The sequence below is a fragment of the Taudactylus pleione genome, unplaced genomic scaffold (genome assembly GCF_031769625.1).
Source record: "Taudactylus pleione unplaced genomic scaffold, aTauple2 ptg001327l, whole genome shotgun sequence".
NCBI lineage: Eukaryota > Metazoa > Chordata > Amphibia > Anura > Myobatrachidae > Taudactylus > Taudactylus pleione.
Genome location: NW_028285727.1, coordinates 1212300 through 1237440, shown reverse-complemented (window position 1 = coordinate 1237440; position 25141 = coordinate 1212300). Strand labels below are relative to the sequence as shown.

The following is a 25141-nucleotide window of genomic DNA, read 5'->3' as shown; positions in this document are numbered from 1 at the left end:
CAGATACACCTGTCACCAATCTTTGACTGGAGACGGTCAGTACATAATAGCAATCTTCTCAGATCTAAACAAATATCTTTCAATTACATATTAGAAAAGTGTCACAATGACGCTAATATATTAAAAACATCATACAATAGGCAAACAATAAAGTATCAATCAATAATGGAATGACGTACATGAATATATGCACAAGAAATAAGTTGATAAATGTACACATAAAATTGTACAAGTACATAGTATAAAAACAATACAGTCAGCTAGAATTCTTTCAAGAGAAAGCCAAATGGAAACAATATTAATTTCTTTCCAAATATAACATTATTCTAACAATTAAAAACACACGTAGAAATCAGATCAACCTGTATACATCACTATTTAATATATTGACTGGACCAAATAATCCACCCACCAAATATAACCATATCAATATAAATCAAACATTGATCTGAATTCCTTACAACCACAAGATGATATGACTATAAAACAATAATTATAAAAATAAATATAAGTGAGAATAAAAGACACCAAATTCATGCACCCCGGTCGCGCAATGAAACCATATAAGAGGGTGTCCGGGATAGATATCCAACAACAGACGTCACTCAAAAGTATCACAGCGAACGACTAATCATGCAGGAAGGAACGATATAATTCTCATTCAATCCATTAGGAACTAAACTATTCAAAGTGTAAATCCAATAGGTCTCGCATTTTGATAATTGTTTTAGATTGGTGACAGGTGTATCTGATTTAATACTATAATGAATTATTTAGACCTAAGAGCTGTTCTGAATATTTTTAGTAATTTATTGAAGTGTTGTATTAATTATTGTTGTTTGTTATGCTTTATGATTAATGTTTTTAGGATTGTATGTGATTAGTCAGTAATTGCAATATAACATCTGAAATGAGGCTAGTATAAAAGGGAGTCGATAGAGGGTTAGCTACACCCCCTGACGAAGTCAAAGATGAAGCGCGTTGGGCGAGGCATCTGACGTGAGATGCGGTGACGTCTCCTGCTTGTTCCAGAGGCAGCGATACCCGGGAGGTCTTACAGACGGCTGTTTGAGGACTGGGAACCGGGTGATTGTATTCTTACCTTGATGTACGTGAGCTGTGTTCTTAGTAAATATTTTTTGATAATATTCTCACGACTGCGCTCTCCATTTAATTTTGCATATATATATATATATATATATATATATATATATATATATATATATAAAGTCAGGTCCATAAATATTGAGACATTGACAGAATTTTCATATTTTGGCCTCTATTCACCACCACAATGGCTTTGAAATGAAACAAACAAGATGTGATTTAACTGCAGACTTTCAGATTTAATTTGAGGGTAATTACATCCAAATCAGGTGAACGGTGTAGGAATTACAACAGTTTCTATATGTGCCTCCCACTTTTTAAGGGGCAAAAAGTAATGGGACAAACCAAACAATCCTAAATCTAACTTTCACTTTTTAATACTTTGTTGCAAATCCTTTGCAGGCAATTACAGCCTGAAGTCTGGAACGCATAGACATCACCAGACGCTGGGTTTCATCCCTGGTGATGCTCTGCCAGGCCTCTACTGCAAATATCTTCAGTTCCTGCTTGTTCTTGGGGCATTTTCCCTTCAGTTTTGTCTTCATCAAGTGAAATGCATGCTCAATCGGATTCAGGTCAGGGGATTGACTTGGCCATTGCATAACATTCCACTTTTTAGCCTTAAAAAACTCTTTGGTTGCTTTTGCAGTATGCTTCGGGTCATTGTCCATCTGCACTGTGAAGCGCCATCCAATGAGTTCTGAAGCATTTGACTGAAAATGAGCATATAATATTGCCCAAAACACTTCAGAATTAATTCTGCTGCTTTTGTCAGCAGTCACATCATCAATAAATACAAGGGAACCAGTTCCATTGGCAGCCATACATGCCCACGCCATGACACTACCACCACCATGCTTCACTGATGAGGTGGTATGTTTTGGATCATGATCAGTTCCTTTCCATCTCTTCTCTTCCCATCACTCTGGTACAAGTTGATCTTTGTCTCATCTGTCCATAGGATGTTGTTCCAGAACTGTAATGGCTTTTTTAGATGTTGTTTGGCAAACTCTAATCTGGTCTTCCTGTTTTTGTGGCTCACCAATGGTTTGCATCTTGTGGTGAACCCTCTATATTCACTCTTGTGAAGTCTTCTCTGGATTGTTGACTTTGACACATATACATCTACCTCCTGGAGAGTGTTCTTGATTTGGCCAACTGTTGTGAAGGGGTTTTTCTTCACCAGGGAAATAATTCTTTTGTCATCCACCACAGTTGTTTTCCGTGGTCTTCCGGGTCTTTTGGTGTTGCTGAGCTCTCCGGTGCGTTCTTTCTTTTTAAGAATGTTCCAAACAGTTGATTTGGCCACACCTAATGTTTTTGCTATCTCTCTGATGGGTTTGTTTTGATCTTTCAGCCTAATGATGGCTTACTTCACTGATAGTGACAGCTCTTTGGAACTCATATTGAGAGTTGACAGCAACTGATTCCAAATGCAAATGTCACACTTAGAATCAACTCCAGACCTTTTACCTGCTTAATTGATAATGAAATAACGAGGGAATAGCCCACACCTGTCCATGAAATAGCTTTTGAGTTGATAGTCCCATTACTTTTGGCCCCTTAAAAAGTGTGAGGCACATATTGAAACTGTTGTCATTCCTACACCGTTCACCCGATTTGGATGTAATTACCCTCAAATTAAATCTGAAAGTCTGCAGTTAAAGCACATCTTGTTTGTTTCATTTCAAAACCATTGTGGTGGTGAATAGAGGCTAAAATCTGAAAATTCTGTCAATGTCCCAATATTTATGGACCTGACTGTATATATATATATATACATATATATATATATATATATATATATATATACACACACACACACATGTATATGTATGTATGTGTATATATGTAGGGGTAGAGGGCACCAGTCAAAATTTTGCTTAGGGCACCATATTGGCTAGGGCCTGCTCTGCCGTTGCAGGCCGGTGTCAGCTGAGGTAAAGTTCTCCCTCACTGCCAGTGGTCTCTCTTCCCTACTACTGCGTGTACCGGCAGCATCTTCTGCTGGTAGCTGTGGCACCCCTCCTCAACAGCTGCTACAGACGACTTTGCCCCCGGCGCATGCAATTCCCATAGGGACGTGAGCACCACTCTGTTTGAAATGTAAAGGGCCAGGCACGCCAAAACGTATTATCACGTTGGAGCCCAATTTGAATCTCTTCCTTATATAAGGAATTCTCTGTGCACTAGAGTCTCCACTGCATGATGTTCACTTCCTGATCTCCAGCGTTTGTCCTGCTAGAACTCCCTACATACTTACCTGTTCTGATCTGGTCCCACTGACGTTTCTCCTCACCTACTCCCATGTTACTGCTTCTTGTGACTTAATAGTTCCAACTTTGGCTTTCTCCTGATCTAATTCTACTTGTCACCTGGTACCACATTGTCCACCTGGTTCTGACCTGTTCCTGATGACTATACTCCAGTACGCCTCATGCCGTCTAGTCTTTTTGCCTGCTTATGTACCCACCAGCCCGTAGGAATCCAGTCAGAGGGCTATGACCTGCGTATCGTGGGCAGCAAAACCTCAACCCTCTTGTGGGAGTCCCTGGTGATGGCCACCCATACGTTAGACTCTGCGTCACTGTACTGGGTCTATGCCATTCCTAGTTGTACGGTCAGCATCCATATCATCCCAGCGAGAGTTGTGACAGTTGACTTACTGTATATGGAACACACAGTCCTTACAATGCCTCTATGAAGGAGATATATCAAATCTTGGAGAGAGTAAAAGTAAAGTACCAACCAATCAGCTTCTCATTGTCATTTTACAGGCTATGCTACAGAAACGACAGAAGCTGACTGGTTGCTAAAAGCATCTTCTCCACTTTATCTCTCACCAAGATCTGATACATCTCCCTCTATATTTGTTAATTCTACCATATAGTATTACTAAAGCTGACAGACTTCCATAGTAATAAAAAGAGTTGATAGGTTTGCAACAGACTAATAAGAACCTCTGAGTATCATTGTGTTATGACTCATTCATTTATGTGCCAATCTTTAAAGAGTTAAGTGGTGCCATCTGGGGATAACTGTAGAGCCATCTTTTAATCTAATCCAGTTTGTCTCCTTATGGGGAATTTCAAAGAGTTGGTAGTGTGCATATCAGATTAGGAATGCCTGTAATTATGTGGAAGGTAAAATATTACATTTGGTAGTCAAATCATCCATCTTTATAGAGTTTTATAATATATTGTAGTATTGGCATTGTCAGATTACATCGACAGGTCACATGCAAGTACACAAAGCTATTTTTACAAACATTGGCAGGGTTATAAAACCACTGCTTCAGGGCCATCGCATACTCAGATTGCATTTTTGTTTGCAAACACCAAATACAAAACAGGACTGAACAATTCAAACTGTATTTCTTTCGCAAAACTATGTTAAACCACAAAGGCTCACTCACAAAGAATCATGAATGCCAGAGTACCAAAAACACAGGAAACAAATTAAATTGTAATATATCATGAGCATGGCCCTGAGATATACAAAATTATATACTGTATGCCTCACCATTCCTCCCAGCTGTCCCAATTAGGCAAGATAGTTCCGGTCAGATGACAGACGAACTGGCAAAGTAGTATTATAAAATTTTACAATTATGTAAGTAATTAAAAAAACATTACAATAATTTATTTATTTTGTGGTGACGTTTAAAATATTTTATCAAACCATTTAACCTGTTGGTGTGAGAAAACTTACATACTTTATTTATCTTAAGAACATAGTATTGTCTTACCCTTTTCACAGTGTGGTCCATAGAACCCATCTGGACATTCACAGATATGTCTCTCATTACAGAAGCCTCCATTTCTACATCCACCAGGGCATTTTGCTTGATAAAGAGAAAACTAAAGATACTAAATTAAAGATATTTTGAAATGCCATAAAATATACAACACGGCATAAGATTTGTATTAAAGTGTAATATGACAAACAAAGAAATATAGAAGATTCTATTTAGAGATGAGCGGTTCCGTTTTTCACCAAATTAGCTTGTTCGGATTAGTACGGAATTAAATTATTGTCTATCCAAAACACATGAGAGCTGGATAGTCAACATGATGCCCTTTTTGAGATGCTAAAATAACCGAGTAAAACCGAACCGCTCATCTCTAGTACTGTTTATACAAATAACATACAAATTGTAACTTTCCATTTTACTGATTACAATGATTGAATGGCCTCTTGGGTAATCAGTTCAAATAAGAAAGTGCTTTCAGTAAGCTGTCTAAACAAATAACACTACAGTCAGGAGTATGTTTGAGGAGCTCTTTCTACTACAGTGGTTGTCACCATCACACTACACAACATATTTATTTAAAATGTGAATATTGATTAATTAAAACAAAATTTGTCGATGTTAAAAAACAGATATGTTGATGCTCATGGGGATGGAAAGGTTTGTAGACTTTTGGCCCAGTGAACAAGCAGATGAAAGGAGCACATGGTACCATAGAACCAATAACATGATCCAATGATATTCTGTAAACTGCCATAATGTTGCATCTACAATTACCATTTATTGATAAATTGATCATGTGCAGTTCTGCAGGAAGTCCTGAGAATTTCTAACAAAACAGAACTAAGCCAGTGTATTTGTGTAAACAATGATTGGTTTAACCTGTCATTTGTCTGGGCTCATCATGTAGCAAATTATGTGTCATCCTGAGTGGTTATATTATTATTGCCAAGCTTTTATCATGGATTCTACATGTACTGTATCATGTAAATAGGTAAGAAGTAAATGGGTAAGGACTGCAGGTCCCACAAGTTCCGGAATGCAAGGCACTTGTGGTTTAACAAGTGCCAGCATGGCCTGGCAGCCAATAAATTTGGGCATGATAAGGCTTGTTGGGAATGGTCATTTGCCAGCATAAACAAACAAAAAAAAGTGGCAGGGGTGTCTCAGAATAGCAGGGGGGCGGCGTGAGGCAGAGACTGAGGTGAACCAACATATGTCCATAGGTCCATTATACTAGTGTTTAGATAAGTAATTGACATTTTTGAATCACATACATACAATATTAAGGATTCATGTCATATCAAAGTATTTCTAATATATGTAATTGTTTTCACAAGAAATTGGCTCCTCTATTAGTTTTCATTGTATATTGTTTTATTGTTGTTATATACCATGGGTCTGATTTAGAGGTGGATGCACTGCCGATGTCGAACATAGTGGACCCATTTTTTGGTACTGCGCATGCGTCTAAGTCGCACCACACTGTCACGTTCTTCAATTCATCAACATCAGGCTCAAACCAATCAAGTTCTTCAATTCATCAACATCGGTTTCATATCGATCAAGTTCTTCAATTCTTCAATATCGGTCTCAAACCGACCCATCTCTCAATCCAGCATTATCAGTCCCAATTTGATTCTACCCATCTCTTCAGTATTATATGTCCAGTTCCCATTCTGACCTGCTGCTCAATAAAGACTTTTACTTTACTGTCTTCGCCTTCGGACCCATTATACTGTACAGTGCATTTTACTGTCTTTAGCCTCCCACGCCTGTTCCAACCAACTCTTAACCCAGTTGTGTCCATTGTGGGACTGCACATACGCCAGGGCCGCAGTGCACATGAGCTGCATTGCCACTGCGACCTAGACGCCTCAGCCTTATTGACAGGCTGCAGCCATTTCTGGGCAGGGAACGGGTGGCAATGAGTACCGTTCCCCAAAGCGGAGGTGTGTCCTGGCCACGGCGGAGGAGTTCTGTTGCCCATTCCGTGGAAGCTTAGACTAACTCAGATGGGCGATGACTACGGTCATCACAACCGATGGTCACTATGGTGATCCGATACTGTGGACGCAGCACACAGATCTGCAATACCGAAAGAAGGAGTCTTTTTTCTATGCGGCATTAACATATTTTAGCATCGCTGCTGCATCCAAAGAAGCAGCAGCAATGCTATAACGTGCAACACTGAAACAGGCCCAATATATTTAAGTTGTCTCTTAAACAAATACTGCAAACACATTGAACTGGAGTTAATTAATTAATTAGGATCGAGTGTTCCCTCCATGAGACTATTTAATGCTAAATCTCATATTAGAGGACAGCTTTGAGAAAATCTAAAGATATCAGCTGTTAGTACAGATGTGTCCTTGTACATCTTTGCTGCAGTCGCGCTACACAGCCCCTCTCGGTGCGCCAGGTCCTGTGAGACTCTGCTAGCGCAGAGTGGTTTTTTTCACCAAAAATATATGATATGTGACACTTGTATATCTGTGTGTGACTGAGTCCCTGAATCTGTATACGAAGTGCTACATTGTAGCGACTGCAGCTTTTTCATTCCAAGTTCCGTTGTGGTTCATAGACAGACTCAGGTGCACACAGATATAAAAGTGTCACATAACAAATGAATCAGCACAGTCTGCTTGTGTGTCCTAGTTGCATCGTTTTTTCGGCAAAAAAAGATGCCCGACACTAGCAGTGTAGCACGAGGCCAGGTAGCTCACTTACGCCAGGCAAGTCTCGCTGCGTGGCATATTAAGGCTAAATGTATGAGGACACATCTGTAGATCCAGTGGTAGTCAACAGACGGACTAAGGGGGCATTTCAGATCCGGACGCTAAGCCGCGATCGCTCGCATCCAAAAGGGGCCGGGCATGCAAATTCCGCAATCGCACTGTCTGGTGTAAGGACGCCCTCTATGTTTTAGAGAGCGACGGCAAAGTGAGCGCACGCCGGTATAAAGACGCCCACTTTTCTTGCTTAGCACACGTCATCTCCAGGAAGTGTCTGATTAATCAGAACCATCGGAGCTGCACGCAGCGCTTGAGGTAGACCCTACTCCACAGCAAGCACTGCGATCACTGCAGGCTGAAATACAACCAAGTGACGTGTACAATGACGCCTCCATGCTAATTATGCGCACCCATAAAACTCAGTTTTGACACCCAGACACACCTGCATTCACAGCACCACTCCCCCGTTCACAAGCACCTTCCCCTGTTACCACCCACTAACGGAAATATCTGTCACTCAAAGTAGCGCTCAGTCTTTATGCTAAGAGCGCACGATTCCTGATCGCAGTGACTGGTTCGCAAACGCACACTGTGATGCATACGCATGCGCAGACGGGCTACAATCGCCCATAGTGAGCGATCGCGGCTTAGCGTCTGGGTCTGCATCGAGCCCTAAGATCTTTCTACTAGTAGAACAGTAGTTAGTATTTGTGGAATCAAAACAGAGAGATTAACCACTAGCCTGGCGGGTCACATTGTTTGTAGCCATGCCAGGCTGTGCTTTAACTGACATGGTCTCAAACGATACGACCTTTCAGTAACGAACAGTGGGTGGCTCCTGGAAGATAATCTTCCAGCAGCCGGCCCCTCTGCATACCTGCACCCTCCCCCAGTGACTGCAGTGCTGCCGATCACTACTGATTGGTCAGCACGGCAGGACCCCCCACACGGCAGCTGCAAAAAGAAGCAGACACCGGGGAAATGTAAATTAACACCCCTCAGCCCCTCAGTGTGTACCTGGCAGCTGTTTAGAGGAGCAGGTGCTGGGGAAATCAAAGTCATGATGTTCCAAACATCAACAGTCCAATATATCGATGACTGATATAGTAAAAATCAGTATTTAATTTTTTATTTTTTTTTAATCTTTACCTTTTTATTGAAAGATAAAGTAAACAAACATTATTGATGACAGAAGCATTGGGAATCATCCCAAAAATACAAAATACATTTTTGCAATACAGATAAATAAGACAATCTCAAATATCATATTGCAATGAAAAAATATCAAATATAAGTAATAATACTATAGAAATTAAAAATAGAAAGAGAAAAGAAACAAAAAAGAATAAAGGGTGGTAATACCTAGATAGATAAAAAATACTGGGGGAAATTGAAGAGTCAGTAAAGACCGGGGGGTAGGTAGAGTTTGAGATTGGAACCATGGGGACCATATCTTCTGAAACTTAACAACCCCATTACTTTGCAAACTGGTGATGTACTCCATGGAAGCTATATAATTAATCTTTGCCTCCAAGGCAGATAGTGGAGGAGAACTGTGATTTTTCCAAAATTTGGCTATTAAAGACTTGGCTGCATTACAGATGTGCATGATTAATTTATCTTGAGATTTGGAGATCCCAGGTGTAGGAACATTTAACAGAGCTACTACAGGCTCCAATGGCACATCAATTCCAAGAACATAACAAATTAATGAACGAACCTGGTCCCAAAAAGAGGTCATCACGGGACAAGTACACCATATGTGGAAAAAAATACCCTCCCTCCCACATGACCTCCAGCACAAATTAGATGTGGCCGGGAAAATAGCGTGGATCTTAGTTGGAACCAAGTACCAACGGGAGTAAACTTTGTAACAAGTTTCTCTAAATGATACACTAATAGAGGCTTTGGCAGTACGCATTCTGATCTCTTCCCACTGCTCATCTTCCACAGACAAAGATAAGTCATTTTCCCAAGCTAGTTTGTGGGGTTCGCGAGAAGGGGGATCAGGAAGTAAAACCGAGTGATAAATCAATAAGATGTTACCCTTCTGGTTAACCAAATGAAGACATAGCCGTTCAAACGGGGTAGGAGTACGAAGTGAGGAAGATTTAATTTGAGATCGGATAAAACTAAGGACTTGGAGGTACTGGAAACGACATGAGGAGTGTAGGCCGTACTGATCCTGAAAATCTTAAAATGAGGAAGGGGCAAACGGACCTTTAAAATGTGTGAAACGATCAATACCACGATTATGCCACACAGCCGCAACCGTGAGATCACAACCCATTGTAAATAGGGGATGGTTCCAAATCGTGGTCAAAGGGGAGGGGTAAGAGGCTAAGTCCCGGGTAATACAAAGCCTATCCCATAACCGAAAAAATGGGATTTTGGTACCTACCGGTAAATCCTTTTCTCTGATTCCACAGGGGACACTGGAGGTGCTTACGCTGGGGTATAGAGGTGTGGATAACTGGAGCTGGCACTTTAAATAATTTAGAAGTGTGAAGCTCCTCCCCCTCTATGCACCATCAGCCCTCAGTTTAGAAAATGAAGACCGAGAGGAGATGGAGAACAAGCGGAGTAGAAAGGGAGAGAACACACAATAATCAAAACATACAACATATGGAACAAACCGAACAGGCAGGCTAAGAGCGCAGAGGTGGGCGTCCAGTGTCCCCTGTGGAACCAGAGAAAAGGATTTACCGGTAGGTACCAAAATCCCATTTTCTCTTACATCCACTAGGGGACACTGGAGGTGCTTATGCTGGGGACGTCCCAAAGTTTTCCCCACGGGCAGGAGCGCTCAGCGGGGCCTGCAGAACAAGACGGCCAAAACGGGATGCCGAAACCGCGAACGTATCAAATTTGGAAAACTTGACAAACATGTGCACAGAAGACCAAGTGGCCGCACGGCACAACTGTGATGTGGAGGCTCCCCTACCGGCCGCCCAGGACGCACCCACAGAATGTGTGGAATGAGCCGAAATGGACGAAGGAGTCCGGCTTTCGGCACCAACATAAGCCTGATGAATAGTCAGTCGGATCCAAGGTGCCAAAGTCTGCTTAGGCGCTGGCCAACCCCTCTGAGCCGCATCATAGAGGACAAAAAGTGACTCAGACTTACGGAGGGAAGCAGTCCTGTCAACATAGATGCGGAGAGCTCTAACCACATCCAAGGTAGAAGAACCACCAGAGTCCTCCACCAAAGACGGTACCACAATAGGCTGATTAATATGAAAAGCCGACACTACCTTGGGAAGGAAGGCGGCTACCGTCCGGAGTTCCGACCTATCAGCATGAAACACAAGGTAAGGTGGCTTATAGGACAGAGCACCCAATTCCGAAACTCTACGAGCCAAAGCTAGAGCCAAGAGAAGGACCGTCTTCCAAGACAAGTACTTAATATCAACCTCTTCCAAAGGTTCAAACATGGACGACTGAAGAAACAAAAGCACTAAGTTCAAGTCCCAGGGAGCAATCGGAGGTACAAAAGGAGGCTGCACACGCAAGACCCCCTGAAGAAATGTCTGCACCTCAGGAATGAGGGCCAATTTCTGGTGAAAGAAAATGGAAAGGGCAGAAACCTGCACCTTTAAAGTTCCAAGACGAAGGCCAGAATCCAGACCCGTCTGAAGAAAAAGCAGAAACCGGGACAACCGAAAAGTCCTAGATGGAAGATCCCGACTGGAACACCACGAGATATAAGAACGCCAGATGCAGTGATAATGCACAGCAGAAACTGGTTTCCTGGCGTGTAGCATGGTGGGAATGACAGAGTCTGGTATTCCTCTGCGTCTTAGGATATCGGTTTCAAGAGCCACCCCGTTAAACGCAGTTGCGCTAGGTTGGGGTGTACTAAAGGACCTTGCTGTAGCAGATCCGGGCGCAGAGGAAGGGGCCACGGATCGTCTAACAATAGGGGCCGAAGGTCCGCGAACCAACTCCTCCGAGGCCAGTTCGGAGCCACGAGAATGACAGAGGCTGACTCGTGTTTTATCCTTTTTAGCAGTCGAGGAAGAAGTGGAATCGGAGGAAAGAGGTAAACCAAGTCGTAGTTCCATGGAACTGTCAGAGCGTCTACTGCCACTGCCTGCGGATCTCAAGTTCTTGACACGTATATCGGGAACTGACGATTCAATCGTGACGCCATGAGGTCCACCTGAGGACATCCCCATCGACGTATCAGCGCGTTGAACACGTCTAGATGAAGCTTCCATTCCCCGGGGTGGATATCCTGTCGGCTTAGGTAATCTGCTTCCCAGTTGTCCACAGCCGGGATGAATACCGCCGACGGGATTACTGACTGGCTCTCGGCCCACCTGAGAATCTGAGTTACTTCTCGCATGGCCATGCGACTCCGAGTCCCGCCTTGGCAGTTGATGTACGCGACGGCCGTCGCGTTGTCGGACTGAACTCTTACTGGATGAGTTGCTTCTATCAGAGGATTGTAGATCGCTCTGAGTTCACATTTATGGGCCACTTTTGTTCTAGAGGGGTTCTATCGACCCTGTAAATGATAATCGAGGACTACAGCTCCTCATCCTCGAAGGCTGGCATCCGTTGTTATGATGATCCAGTCCCACACTCCGAATCTCCGGCCCGCAAGAAGATTGTTGGATTGTGTCCACCAGAGAAGGGCCACTCTGGTAGCTGGGCTCAGATGGATCTACCAATGTAGGAGCAGATGAGACCCTGACCCCTGTGTTAGTAGGTCCAGCTGAAACACCCTGGAGTGGAACCAGCCGAACTGTATTGCCTCGAAGGCTGCTACCATCTTCCCCAGGAGACGCAGACAAAGAAGGAGGGACACCCTCTTTGGTCTGAGGACCAGCTGAACTAACAACCGGATATCCCGGGCCTTGTCTACTGGAAGGAAGATCCTCTGTGATGCCGTATCTAAGATCATGCCCAGAAACAGGAGCTTCTGGGATGGATTGAGATTTGATTTCTTGAAGTTTATTATCCAACCATGTTGGATTAGAGTCTGATATGTCAGTAAGGCATGACTTGTAAGAAGAGATACCGACTGCGCCTTGAGTAACAGGTCGTCCAAATAAGGGATTATGTTCACTCCCAATGACCGAAGGAGAGCAAGCATGACTGACATGAGTTTGGTGAAGATGCGGGGAGCCGAGGATAACCCGAACTGCAATGCCCGAAACTGATAATGATCCTTCAATATGGCGAAACGCAGAAAGGCTTGGTGTTGTTCCCAAATGGGAACATGGAGATAAGCATCCTTGATATCCATGGATAATAGGAACTCTCCTGGTTCCAAGCTCACAATAACGGACTGCAGAGACTCCATTTTGAACCGATACATCTTCGGATACAGGTTCAGTGACTTGAGGTTCAAGATGGGCCTGACCGATCCATCCGGTTTGGGTACTACAAACAGGTTAGAGTAAAACCCCATACCTCGTTGAAGTTCTGGAACTGGGACTAGCACAGATGATACTACTAGAGACTGGATAGCCTCCTGTAGAACCCTGGCCTTGTCTGCAGGTATTGGCAGACTTGTAGTGAAGAACCGAGGTGGAGGGGGGACCTCAAACTGTATTCGGTACCCCAGGGAAATTAGTCTGCGGATCCACGGCTCTGGAGATGTCTGGTTCCAAACTTGTTGAAATCTTTGCGGCGGCCTCCCACTGTAGGTGGTCCCAGGTGGGACGGCAGACCGTCATGCCACCTGTTTTTCAGCTGGCTTAGGCTCCTGTCTACGTGCTACCAAGTGTGGGCGACCTCTACCTCTGCCGCCTCTTGCTTGTGAGGGAGCACCTCTGGCTCTACCACGAAAGGAATGTGGCGCACGAAAGGAATGAAAGGAAGGTCCAGTGTTAGATCGTCTGGGAGCCGGTGCAGTTGACGGGAGGAAGGAAGACTTACCCCCCGTGGCCTGGGATATCCATTTGTCTAATTCCGGGCCAAATAGCATGTCGCCATTGAATGGTAAACCCTCCACCGCACGCTTGGATTCTGCGTCCGCATGCCAGACGCGCAACCAGAGGGCTCTGCGGCCCGAAATAGCAGAAGCAGATATGCGAGCACTAATCTGACTGATATCTTTTGACGCTTCTCCCAGGAAAATTGCAGACTTGCGGATGTGTTCAGCTAGTAAGCGTAACTCCGCTCTAGAAGTACCCAAGTCCAAACCTGTAATCAACTGGTCAGCCCAGCAAACCACCGCTTTGTTAACCCAAGCAGTAACAAGGGTGGGCCTAAGTTGAGCACCCGCTGCGGTATAAATAGATCTTAGCGTTGTCTCCAATTTACGACCCGAAGGATCTTTTAGTTACTGTAGCTCCTGGTACTGGGAGTGCTGTTTTTTTAAAAAGACGGGAGACGGACGCATCTACTGGAGGGGGTGTTTCCCACTTCTCCATCATGGATGATGGAAAAGGGTAGCTAGAAGGAAACCGGCGCGGAATTTGGAACCGTTTATCCGGTTGCTTCCAGTCCACTGAGAGCTGCTGTTGAAGATCCAGTGAGAACGGAAAAAAGGCCAAACTCTTTGGTTGTTCATGAAATAATTCACACTCCTGGGATGCAGGAATAATATCCTCAGGTAAGTTAAGGATTTTTCTGACCGCCAAAATTAAAGATTCCACCCCGGGAGAGGAACTCTAGAGGGGTATCGTCCTGTAATGCTTCCTCCAATTCCCCTTCCTCAGTATTCTCCCTAGCGAGGAATTCCTCGTCAGACTCTTCTGACTGGAGAATAGTCGATAAAGGATGCTTTTGTGTCGGTCCCTGTAAGGAAGTGGAGGGTGCGGACACAGCTGTACCCATTACCTGTACCAGGGTGTCTAGAGACTTGGTTAGCCCAGCAACCCATGAAGGCTGAGACTTACGTGCCTCAGCTAACTCAGATGTTAAATCCGACATTACTCCTACCATGTCAGCGGCCCATGTAGGCGCAGGTGAGGCAGTATTAGCCACAGGTGGATCAATTGCTATACAGGCATCACATAACGTGGATCCAGCAGCATGCGGCTTGGATAGTTTGTTGTTATACCTAGAACAAACAAACATCTTTTGAGATGCTTTTGTGTTTGACATGGATACACACAGTCACCACACACAGAGCGACAGGGCATATACAGAAGTAAAGAAAAACAGAAGGCTGGCTTGGGACACAGAGGAGGAGCAAACCCCACTCCCTTCCCACAGATCAGATTCCCTGCACCCCCAGTGCATTATGCACAGCCTCTGCTTAACTTGCAGCTGCTGTAGCCAGGAATGGGGAGCCAAAGAATCCAGCCTTCAGTTCTGCTGCACTCTTCCTGTATAAGGGAGAGATGCCGGCAGCATTTAACAGTTAATAAACGGCAGCCACGCTGTTTTTTTTTACAGGCGCTTGCCGCATATAGAGAGAGCCCGCGCTAATTAGGCCCCGCCCCCTTCTTCATGCCCTAAGGGCTCCATTATGGCTGCTATGTCCATCCCCCCCTCCCTCCGCGCTACCCGCGTGTATCAGCGGGGATAGGGGAGAAGCAGGGAGCCGCGTGTAGCGCTGTTTCCCTAACACAGCGTAGGGCAGCGCTGACAGCGGGACCTTGTAGCGCTGTCTAACAGCGCTATGCACACTAACACAGCGCAGCATGCTGTGTCAGTGCCGGGCAGCGGGGGCAGGAGCCGGGGGATGCGCAGCTTGTTACTCACTGCGTGTCCCCGGAGAGGCTTCTCTCGGCAGGTCAGCAGAGTCTTCTTCTTCTTGTTGTGAAGACCTGCTGTGGCGGTAAGGAGCTGTCAGGAGCTCTTGTAATGAGCCCTGTGCACTCCTTCCTGGTGTTTGCTAAAACACCAGGGCGCCAGGTATCCGGTCCCCACCTCTTAGATAGGTGGCGAAGGGTACCTATAGGTATGTAAAAGATGTTTTAAAATAAAATAAAATAAATGTATTGCTGGAGCACAGCAGGTTGTGACCAGCTCCGTAGGCACATTTTCTAAACTGAGGGCTGATAGGGCATAGAGGGGGAGGAGCTTCACACTTCTAAATTATTTAAAGTGCCGGCTCCAGTTATCCACGCCTCTATACCCCAGCGTAAGCACCTCCAGTGTCCCCTAGTGGATGAAAGAGAAATAAAGTTAAAAGTTGGGATCGAAAGCACCGAGACTGGTTTGCATTGCTTGGGAAGCCATATTATGGAGCCAAGAGTTCCTCCTGTGAGAAAAGAATTTTCTATGTCCACCCATTTTTTAAGTCCTGGTGCAGAATTCCATGAAACAATATGATTGAGTTGGCATGCCACATAGTAATCTTGAAAAACAGGAAGACCTAGCCAACCCGAGACTACACCCTTAGCTAGTATTGATCTACGAAGGCGGGGTTTGTGTCTGGCCCATATAAACCTGTTGCAGAGTGACTGTAGGAGGATAAGGGCTGAATTGGGAACTGCTACTGGGAGAGTTTGAAACAAATACAATAGACGAGGGAGGAAATTCATTTTAATTGTATTTATCCTACCTATCCATGAAATAAATAAACTGTGCCATCTATCCAAGTCTTGTGTGAGTGTCTTAATCAAGGGAACATAATTAGTTTTATAGAGGGAAGAATAGGTTTTGGTGATACATATCCCTAAATATTTAATAGCTAAAGGTCTACAGAGAAATTGAAATTTAGAAGTCAGTATTGTCCAAATTTGGAGAGAGGTATTTAAAGCCAGAGCTTCCGATTTGGAATGGTTTATTTTGTAGCCCAAGAGAGACCCATATAGTAATAATTCAGTTTGCAGGTTGGGAAGAGATATCAATGGGTTGGATAAAGTCAATAAGACGTCATCTGCAAATAAAGATATTTTATACTGGTTTTGCCCCAATGTAATCCCCCCAATATTCACATTAGCCCTGATACATGCCGCCAATGGTTCAATACATAAGGCAAAGATTAATGGTGAAAGTGGACACCCCTGGCGGGTACCATTAGACAAAGTAAATTGAGGGGAGCAAAGGCCATTGGTCAGAACTGATGAAGAGGGGTGAAAATATAATGCCTTGACTGCAGACATAAAATGGCCCTGAAAACTAAAGGAAGACATCGTTGAAAATAAAAAAGGCCAGGAGATGCGGTCAAAAACCTTTTCCGCGTCGACGGCCAGGACAACCGAGGCAAGTTTGGTAGAGTTAATGAATTATATTAATAGTTTGTCTCGTACTGTCCAAGGCCTGTCGACATGGAATAAAGCCCACCTGATCAGGGTCAATTAGAGATGCCAAGATGGTATTTAATCTATTGGCCAAGATTTTGGCAAATAATTTTATGTCAGTATTCAGTAGGGAGATGGGTCTATAGTTAGCACATAGGGAGGGATCTTTACCCGGTTTCGGGATTACCACAATCCGGGAAGTAGTTGAGTCAGTATGAAAAGGCTCGCCATGTATAATTTTATAAAACAGAAGAGTCATATGGGGCAGGAGTCGGGAGGCAAATGTTTTATAGTACTCCATTGGAAATCCATCCAGACCCGGTGCTTTAGATGGTTTTTGGGATCTGACAGCAGCTTCCAATTCCTCTAGAGAAATATCAGTGTTTAACATGTCGCGAGAGTCAAGTTTAGGCAGAGCACAGTTATCTAAATACTCTTGACATTTCTCAATGTGTATAAGAGGATCAGAGGGGGGAGGTAGATTGTACAATGCTTCATAATATTTTCAGAAAATATTATTGATTTGTTCGGGGGCGTAGCTTTTGTTACCAGAGGGATCTCTAATAAAAGGGATAGTTTGGGAGGCCCTTTTGGCACGAAGTTTGTTGGCATGTAAAGTGTGAGCTTTATTACCCTTATCAAAGAACTTCTGATTAACCCATCTCAGAGAACGTTCAACCTTCTCGGCCTGTATAGACTGCAATTCAGCCCGGGCCTTAGAAAGTTGAGACAGAACTCTCTTAGAAAGGGTGCGTTTGTGAGCCCTATCCAAATTCGCGACAGCATCGGTGAGAGAGTTAAGACGTTATTCTTGTTTTTTTTCCTATGAGAACTGAATTATGCCTCCTCGTATAACTGCTTTATGAGCCTCCCAAATGGTAGACATATTACATTCCCCAGGGACATTTAAAACAAAATAATCCAGAAGTTTGGATTTAACCATTTCCTGGAACTGAGGGATTTTCAACAAAGTTTCATTTAGTCTCCAGGAAGGTTTACCCCCTGTGAATTCCAGGAGATCAAAAACTGCCACTAAAATAGAATGATCAGACTATGAATTCGGGACAATAGACTAACGATAAGTAGTCTGTGATAAAGACGCACAGCACAAAAACAAGTCTATACGAGAGTAAGCATCATGAGGATTGGAGTAAAAAGTATAGTCTCGAGTGGTGGGGTTAAGGGAGCGCCAAATATCAAACAAACCAGCCTCATTCATACACTTGTGTAAAGCAGAAGAATTTTGAGCCGTAGTTACATCCGAGGGGAGACCTGATTTATCTAAAAGTGGGTAGAGAATGGAGTTAAAATCACCGCCAACTAAAGTCTTACCTCTTCTATATAAAAAAAGTTCCTAAAAAAATTGCGGAGCATGTAAGTTGGCCAACAGGTGGACTGTCACTAATATTGAGCTCTACAGCAACTGGTGGGATTCAAAATATACTAACTATGGACTCAAATTTAAATTCCTTAAGAGATTAAATCACAATAATCCCTAAAATTGGGGGTGGAGTGGTTGGTGGAGAACTTGCCGATTCCCACACAGAGCATACCCCAAAATAACAAAATGTTCCCTGAAACACAGAATATTGAGACCAAAGGAAGAAGAAATACCTAAACTCTAACAGAGAATGTAGGCACATTATTTAAAAAATATAAACATTGTTGAAACATCTAATAATATCAAAACATACACAAAAAATATATATCAAACCAGAGCCAAGGACAAATCAGGTAGGAGGAGCGATGTCAGGTCTGTCAGTGGATGAGCTCGAAGGTGATGTAAGGCGAAGCTTGCAAAGCATCTACATCCCCTCTTCTAATGACCGTATAGTATGAAAACGTCCATCAATGTCCACTGAGAGGCGAAAGGGGAATCCCCAACGGTACTGGTAACCATTTTCTCGGAGAACAGTAGTGACCTTAGGAAGGTCTCGCCTTTTTGCAATAGTTGAGGGTGCCACGTCCTGGAATATCTGTAACTGAGAGCCTTCGAATAGTCTTGTAGCCATTGTAATTTGATTTTTAGTCTTGAAAGATAGGAATTTAAGAATCACATCACAAGGAGGGTCGGATTCTTTGGGTTTTGGTCGCAATGCCCGATGGGCTCTTTCTATGTGAATGGTGTCCTTTGTAAGGGAAGGTACCAATACTATAAATAGTCTCTTGAGATAGGAGTCCAAGTCACGAGCATTAATAGATTTGGGTACATTGCGAATGCGCAAGTTATTCCTCCTTTCCCGATTCTCAAGGTCTGCTTTATCTCTAAGGAAATTCAATTCCCTATGCAGATAGTCCATATCATGCCCGACCATTTCTTGGAATTCCTGATGTTTATCCATACGAGATTCCAAGGTGGAGGTGCGTGTATCTATGGCTGCTAAATCAGATTTGAGTTCACCAATAGCTGATTGGAGGGCCAATATGAAGGTAGATATTAGGTCTAAAATCATTGCCTGCAGAGATTGAATATCGTCCTTGGTGGAAGGAGCTGATCCAGATTCCATCGTTGTAGGCGGAGTACCCAAAACAGGTGTGGAGGCAGAAGGTTGCTTGTCGCGTTGGGTGTGCAATATACTGTGATCCCCCTTTATTGGCTCTGGTGCTTGATCTACTCATAATATTTTAATTAATAAGTAGATGAGGAAATATGAAGATAAGGAGGTCCCAGTTGGTCATGCAAAGAGCTCCAGGTCAGGAGGCAGGAAGTAGGTCACATCATATCATGAATATAAGGACCAGGAGATAATCAACTGTCCAGAAAAAAAATTAGATTAGTGCAAACTCTCCAAACGGCAATCCCGTTTCCACTCCAGGGAGATAGATTGGAAAGTCAGTAGCTAGACCGCAACTTGAGGCAGACACTCTATGTAAAGATCGCAGTACTTCTCAGGGTGAAGGAGAGTGTGATATATTAAACTTCAAGCAGGGGTATATGGTCTGCCCATTAAGTTGTAAAATTAGACAGCCAATCAGCGGCCACGCTGACTGTAGAGCAGCCGCCGATTGGCTCCGGCTACTGACAGTTCCCACGTGACAGTTCCCACCTGACAATTCCAAGGTGGGAACTTTCAGTAGCCGGAGCCAATCAGCGGACACTCTAAAGTCAGTGCAGCCGCTGATTGGCTGTCAGGACATGCAAGCCCCGTGCAGTACCATCAGCTGGCATTCGGGAGGGATCTGTATGTGTGGCAACACACATACAGATCCTGGGTACGTGGATCGTGAACTCGTTTTTTTGTTTTGCCAAGTTCATGGAATACTGCGGAGACCAGCGCCAGGATACAGGTGAGTATGTTTTTTTTTTTGCAGGGCCATTCATTAAGGATTTTCTACTGGACAAGGGGACAGAAACATCTGGTGTAGGCGGAAAGTCTCCCAAATTGAGTACAGGGTAAAACCCAAACAGGCGAAAATGACATCATCGGTGAAAAGTTTTCACCGAAAACAGGCGAAAACGGATTTTCGCCGCAAATTGAATACGGGCCTTAGTTGGAAAATGGCGGTTCCCGCAACTAAAAACTAAACACAGGTTAAGTCATGAGAACTGGCATTCTCTGACTTAACTTGTAACTGTCAGACTAAACAGCGCGCTGAATTGAATCGGCCCCAAAGACAGTCAAACATCGACAATCAAAATATAGACATGGTCAAAATGTCGACATCCAATATGTTGACAGACAATATATCGAAGGGACATAACTTAAACATGGTGAAAAGTTACACAATAACTATTTAGACGGTTTATAAGATAGTCTATTATAGATCATTGTTAAAACATCTATAATAGTTAAATCATTGTTCACCGATAAAACACTGACCATCGATAAAACATTGAGCATCACTTTAAAACACAGAACATCAATAAATCATCGATAAAACATCATTGTTCAAAATAGACAAATCAGACCATCGATGATCAATTTTCGAGCAATTATCAAAAACTTTTACTATGTGGTCAGCTCTGTTTCATAACATCCATTATCAACAACGACAGATCTAAAAAACTTATTAATAATTGACGTAATTTAGTGAAATTTGACACAGGACCTACCTCGATCTGTGATAAACATGAGGAAGTCATAGCAAGTGTTGAAAGGGTTCGCCCGCAGGTGTGAGGAATAAAAGTATGGGCAAGTTACAAGGTTAACACATGTGGTGCATCCTGTTACAAATGTGTTGCAGGGAAAATTAAACCAGTATGGAAATAACCATTTTAAAAATGCTCCTGAGTGTGAAAAGTAGAAAGGGTAACTGATACCAATCTGGATGACACATAAAGTTCCTGATTGCCGGTAAGGGAAGGTCCCCAGGGTTTCGCTGTGGCTTTCTCAATAGGAAGCTCACGTGAACTTGGAGAGACTGTGTTAAATTACAGCTCTCCTCCAATCACATGGGACTGAGGGCCTGATTCAGAGCCGCTCGTAAGCGGCTGCTCGTTCGCTCTGAGCGATGTTCGCACAACTGCGCATGCGTATGGGTTGTAATGCGCATGCGCAAACCAGTCATTGCGGTCGGAAATCGTACGCTCGCAAAACAGTGAGGGGCTGCTAATTTGATTGACAGAATGTACCGTTTGTGGGTGGTAACAGGGGAAGGTGCTTGAAAACGGGGGAGTGGAGAACCGAACGCATGCGTGCCAAACGGTAAAAATGGCGTTTAATGGGAGTGCATAATTAGTAAAGGAGCGTCATCGACCACGTCACTTGGTTGTCTTTTAGCCTGAACTGCTCGCAGTGATAGTGGTAAGAAAAACCTACCACAAGCACTGCGAGCAGTTCAGATGCCTTTCGATGTACCCGATTAATCTAATAAATAGCGGAGATGACATGTGTTGCGAACGGCAAAGGGGCGTCTTTACAAAATAGCGAGCGCATTTTTCGTTCGCTCGCTCAGACATAGAGGCATCAACAAAACGCAAAGAGTGAGCGCTCAATTTAAATAGCCGGCCCCTTTTTTGGAACGACCGTCGGCAAATAGCGTCCGGCTCTGAATCAGGCCCTGTATTAGATGGACATTGGAGCTTTTCAGTAGCGTTCCTGTACGTGGCAGATCCAATGGGATGCTTTTAAGGGAGATTGGCAAGTCCTTAAGCCAATCGATACATACCTATTTATGCCTATGTAAAAGTACAAGGGGGTAGATAATGTAGCTCTATCCAATGAAAGCTAAATCAAATAGACTGTGGAACTGTCAAATAGCATTCCTGTCTGCGGTTAGTACAGTAAGGTATAAAGTTAAGAAAATTACATAACGATGAGGCAACCAGTTTATCTCTTAATATCGGAGTAAAAGGGGGGGTGTAAGTCATCAGAGGACTGATATCGTTCTGCAGAATGTAATCTGCATATCAATACAGTGCGGCTGTATTGACAACTGTCAGTGATGTGCACATGTATTTAATATACTGTATATAAAGTGATAAATATAACAGCATGTGGGCAATAGAAACCATATGGATATTGGGCCTGATTCAGACCCACTCGCGAGCGGCTGTCCGCTCGCAAGTGGGTCGATGTTATGCACTGAGCATGCGCACGATGGAGGGAGCTCCGTCGTGCGCATGCGCCAGACGCGACGAGCGAAGGAAAGTCCTTCGCTCGTTGTGTCCGATCAAAGGGGGCGTGCTGTTAATGTTGATTGACAGCACGCCCCCTTTGGTGGGCGTGCCTCCCTGACGGGGGCGTTCCCATGGGAACGCCTCCCGTCAGAAGCCGGCCCACTGACATCACTAGTGATGTCAGTGGGAGTGATTTGGGCTCTGATAGAGCCAAAATCACTCCGGAGCTTGCGGTTGAAAACCTCAACCGCAGGCTCCGGCTCGCAATTTCGATGGTCGCGATGGTCTCGACCACATCAAAAAGCACACTCGTATAGCCTGTGGGTGGTGACCCACAGCTATACGAGCGTCCAGGAGGACGCTCCATGAAAATGGAGCCCGGCCCTCATTCAGAGCGTGCGCTCTGCTCAGAGCATATGGCTCTGAATGAGGGCCATTGTATGCTATACCACTCAAATACATAGGAATCTCTGCCAGAAAAAATCTACCTTCATGCCACTGGAATCAACATGCCTTGAAGTAAAGGTATTTTTGGACCTAATGTCCAGAGACATGGATAAACTCCATATGGATAAATCCAAGAAATCATATATAAACAACAATCTAACAGAAGAAGAGAGGCTAGCTTTAAAAGAAATAAAACAATGGGACAACATCACCGTAAAGCTGTCAGACAAAGGCAGTAATGTTGTAATCTGGCCTCTAGGAAATGTACCTCTCAGAAATTGACATTGCTCAGGGGAGGAGACATTTTAGCCCTTTTCATCCCTTTACAAGTCGAATTTGGAATAATCCCTTCTTATTGGGCACCTATGTCATGGAAGGAATATACTCACTGACTTTCATGTTTCTAGGTCCAGGGGTTTGGGCTGGGCCTTGAGTCAGTCAGTTAGGACATCTGATTTTGTATATAGATATGTTTGACGCCAAGTGGACCGCAAACGTGTGTGATGGCCTAATTTAGATCAGGGTCTAATTTTATAATAAATATTATATAAATAAAGGAGAGTTAATTTAAAACTTACCCTTGTTAACTTTCTGTCTTCGAAGTCCATAGGGTCCACAGGGAGACAATGGGGTGTAGGTGGTACTTGGAGAACTGGACACCAACAACAAAGCTTTTTTGTATCCCAGGATGCTCCAGTCCTTCCCCCTATACCCAACCCACAGCCTGAAGGCAACTCAGTTTTGTTAATAAGCCCAAGGCAGGAGCAGGATAGGAGAGAAGGAAGACTGGTACACTGAATAATCTTTCTCACACAGAGAAGGAAACAAGTGACCAAGAGAAGAAACCCATAGAAGCCAGGTACATCAGGGCGGGTGCCTTGTGGACCCTATGGACTTCAAAGAAAGAGAGTTGACAAGGGTAAGTTTTACCATAACTCTCCTTTTCTTCTTCATGGTCCATAGGGCTCCACAGGTAGACCACCTTCTGTTGCTTAAATAGTGGCTCTTTTGCCTTAGCAGTGGGTTCTTCCTCTTCTATTTGAAGAATAGATTTTACAGCTCTCATAAGTGCAGGTATATCCAATTTAGAGAGGGTCTCCACCTCTCCCAAGGGGGAGTCAGAGTGAGAGAGGTCTGCGTCTTCTGCCTCCCCAGATTATAACTCAGAACCTGATAGCTGGGTGGACTGGGAAGACAACACAGCATGCTTAGTAGGTTTACTAGGTAAGGGTTTCTCCTTTTGCAGCATTTCTTGAAAGGCTGTAGAGGTAGCCGCCAGACTCTGCACTGAGGTAGAAAGTACGTCTACCCATGGGGGAGGCAAAGGATTCGCAGGGAGTACCTGCTGTGGCCATCCCATAGGGGGAGCTACCACAGGGGCCGCTAGGTGGTCCGCAATTTTTGCCAACACCTGTGAAAAAGAAGCCCAGGGGGGTCCTGAGGAGAGGATGCAGGGGCTGATGGGCCAAGTGCCATATAACAAGATGCACATAGACCTTCTTGAATGAGATCCTCCGAAGCAAAGCCTATTAAACAGGACTTGCAAGACACCAGAGTGGGAGCAGCAGGGTGCTTGTTATTCTTGCTTTTGCTAGACATACTGTAGCTGCAAGGATAATGTAGCACATAATCTGGCATAGTGCAGTGAGCAACCCAGATATATGTACAATATGGCACAGTGTAGTGCGCAACACAGATATACAGTATGTGATAGCCCTCACAAATAAACAGTGCATCTGGAAAGTATTCAAAACGCTTCACTTTTTCCACATTTTGTTATGTTACAGCCTTATTCCAAAATGGAATAAATTCATTTTTGTCCTCAAAATTCTACACACAATACTCCATAATGACAACGCATAAAAAGTTTTGCGATTTTTGCAAATTTAATTAAAAAAAACCTAAGCAATCACATGTACATGTACATAAGTATTCACAACCTTTGCTCAATACTTTGTTGATGCACCTTTGGCAGCAATTACAGCCTCGAGTCTTTTTGAATATGATGCCACAAGCTTGGCACACCTATCTTTGGGCAATTGTGCCCATTCCTCTTTGCAGCACCTCTCAAGCTCCATCAGGTTGGATGGGAATCGTCGGTGCACAGCCATTTTCAGATCTCTCCAGAGATGTTTAATCGGATTCAAGTCTGGGCTCTGGCTGGGCCACTCAAGGACATTCACAGAGTTGTCCTGAAGCCACTCCTTTGATATCTTGCCTGTGTGCTTAGGGTCATTGTCCTGCTGAAAGATGAACCGTCGCCCCAGTCTGAGGTCAAGAGCGTTCTGGAGCAGGTTTTCATCCAGGATGTCTCTGTACATTGCTGCATTCATCTTTCCCTCTATCCTGACTAGTCTCCCAGTTCCTGCCATTTAAAAAAATCCCTACA

At 43.9% G+C, this 25141-nt stretch overlaps 1 protein-coding gene across 1 annotated transcript in view; it reads right to left on the bottom strand.

Moving 5' to 3' along the window:
- Positions 1-25141, bottom strand: part of WIF1 (Wnt inhibitory factor 1) — a 162542-nt gene that overhangs the window by 44517 nt on the left and 92884 nt on the right. Inside the window, exon 5 of the mRNA XM_088463143.1 lies at positions 4856-4951. Within this exon, the coding sequence (XP_088319269.1) occupies positions 4856-4951 (96 nt within the window). The remainder of the gene's footprint in view (positions 1-4855; positions 4952-25141) is intronic.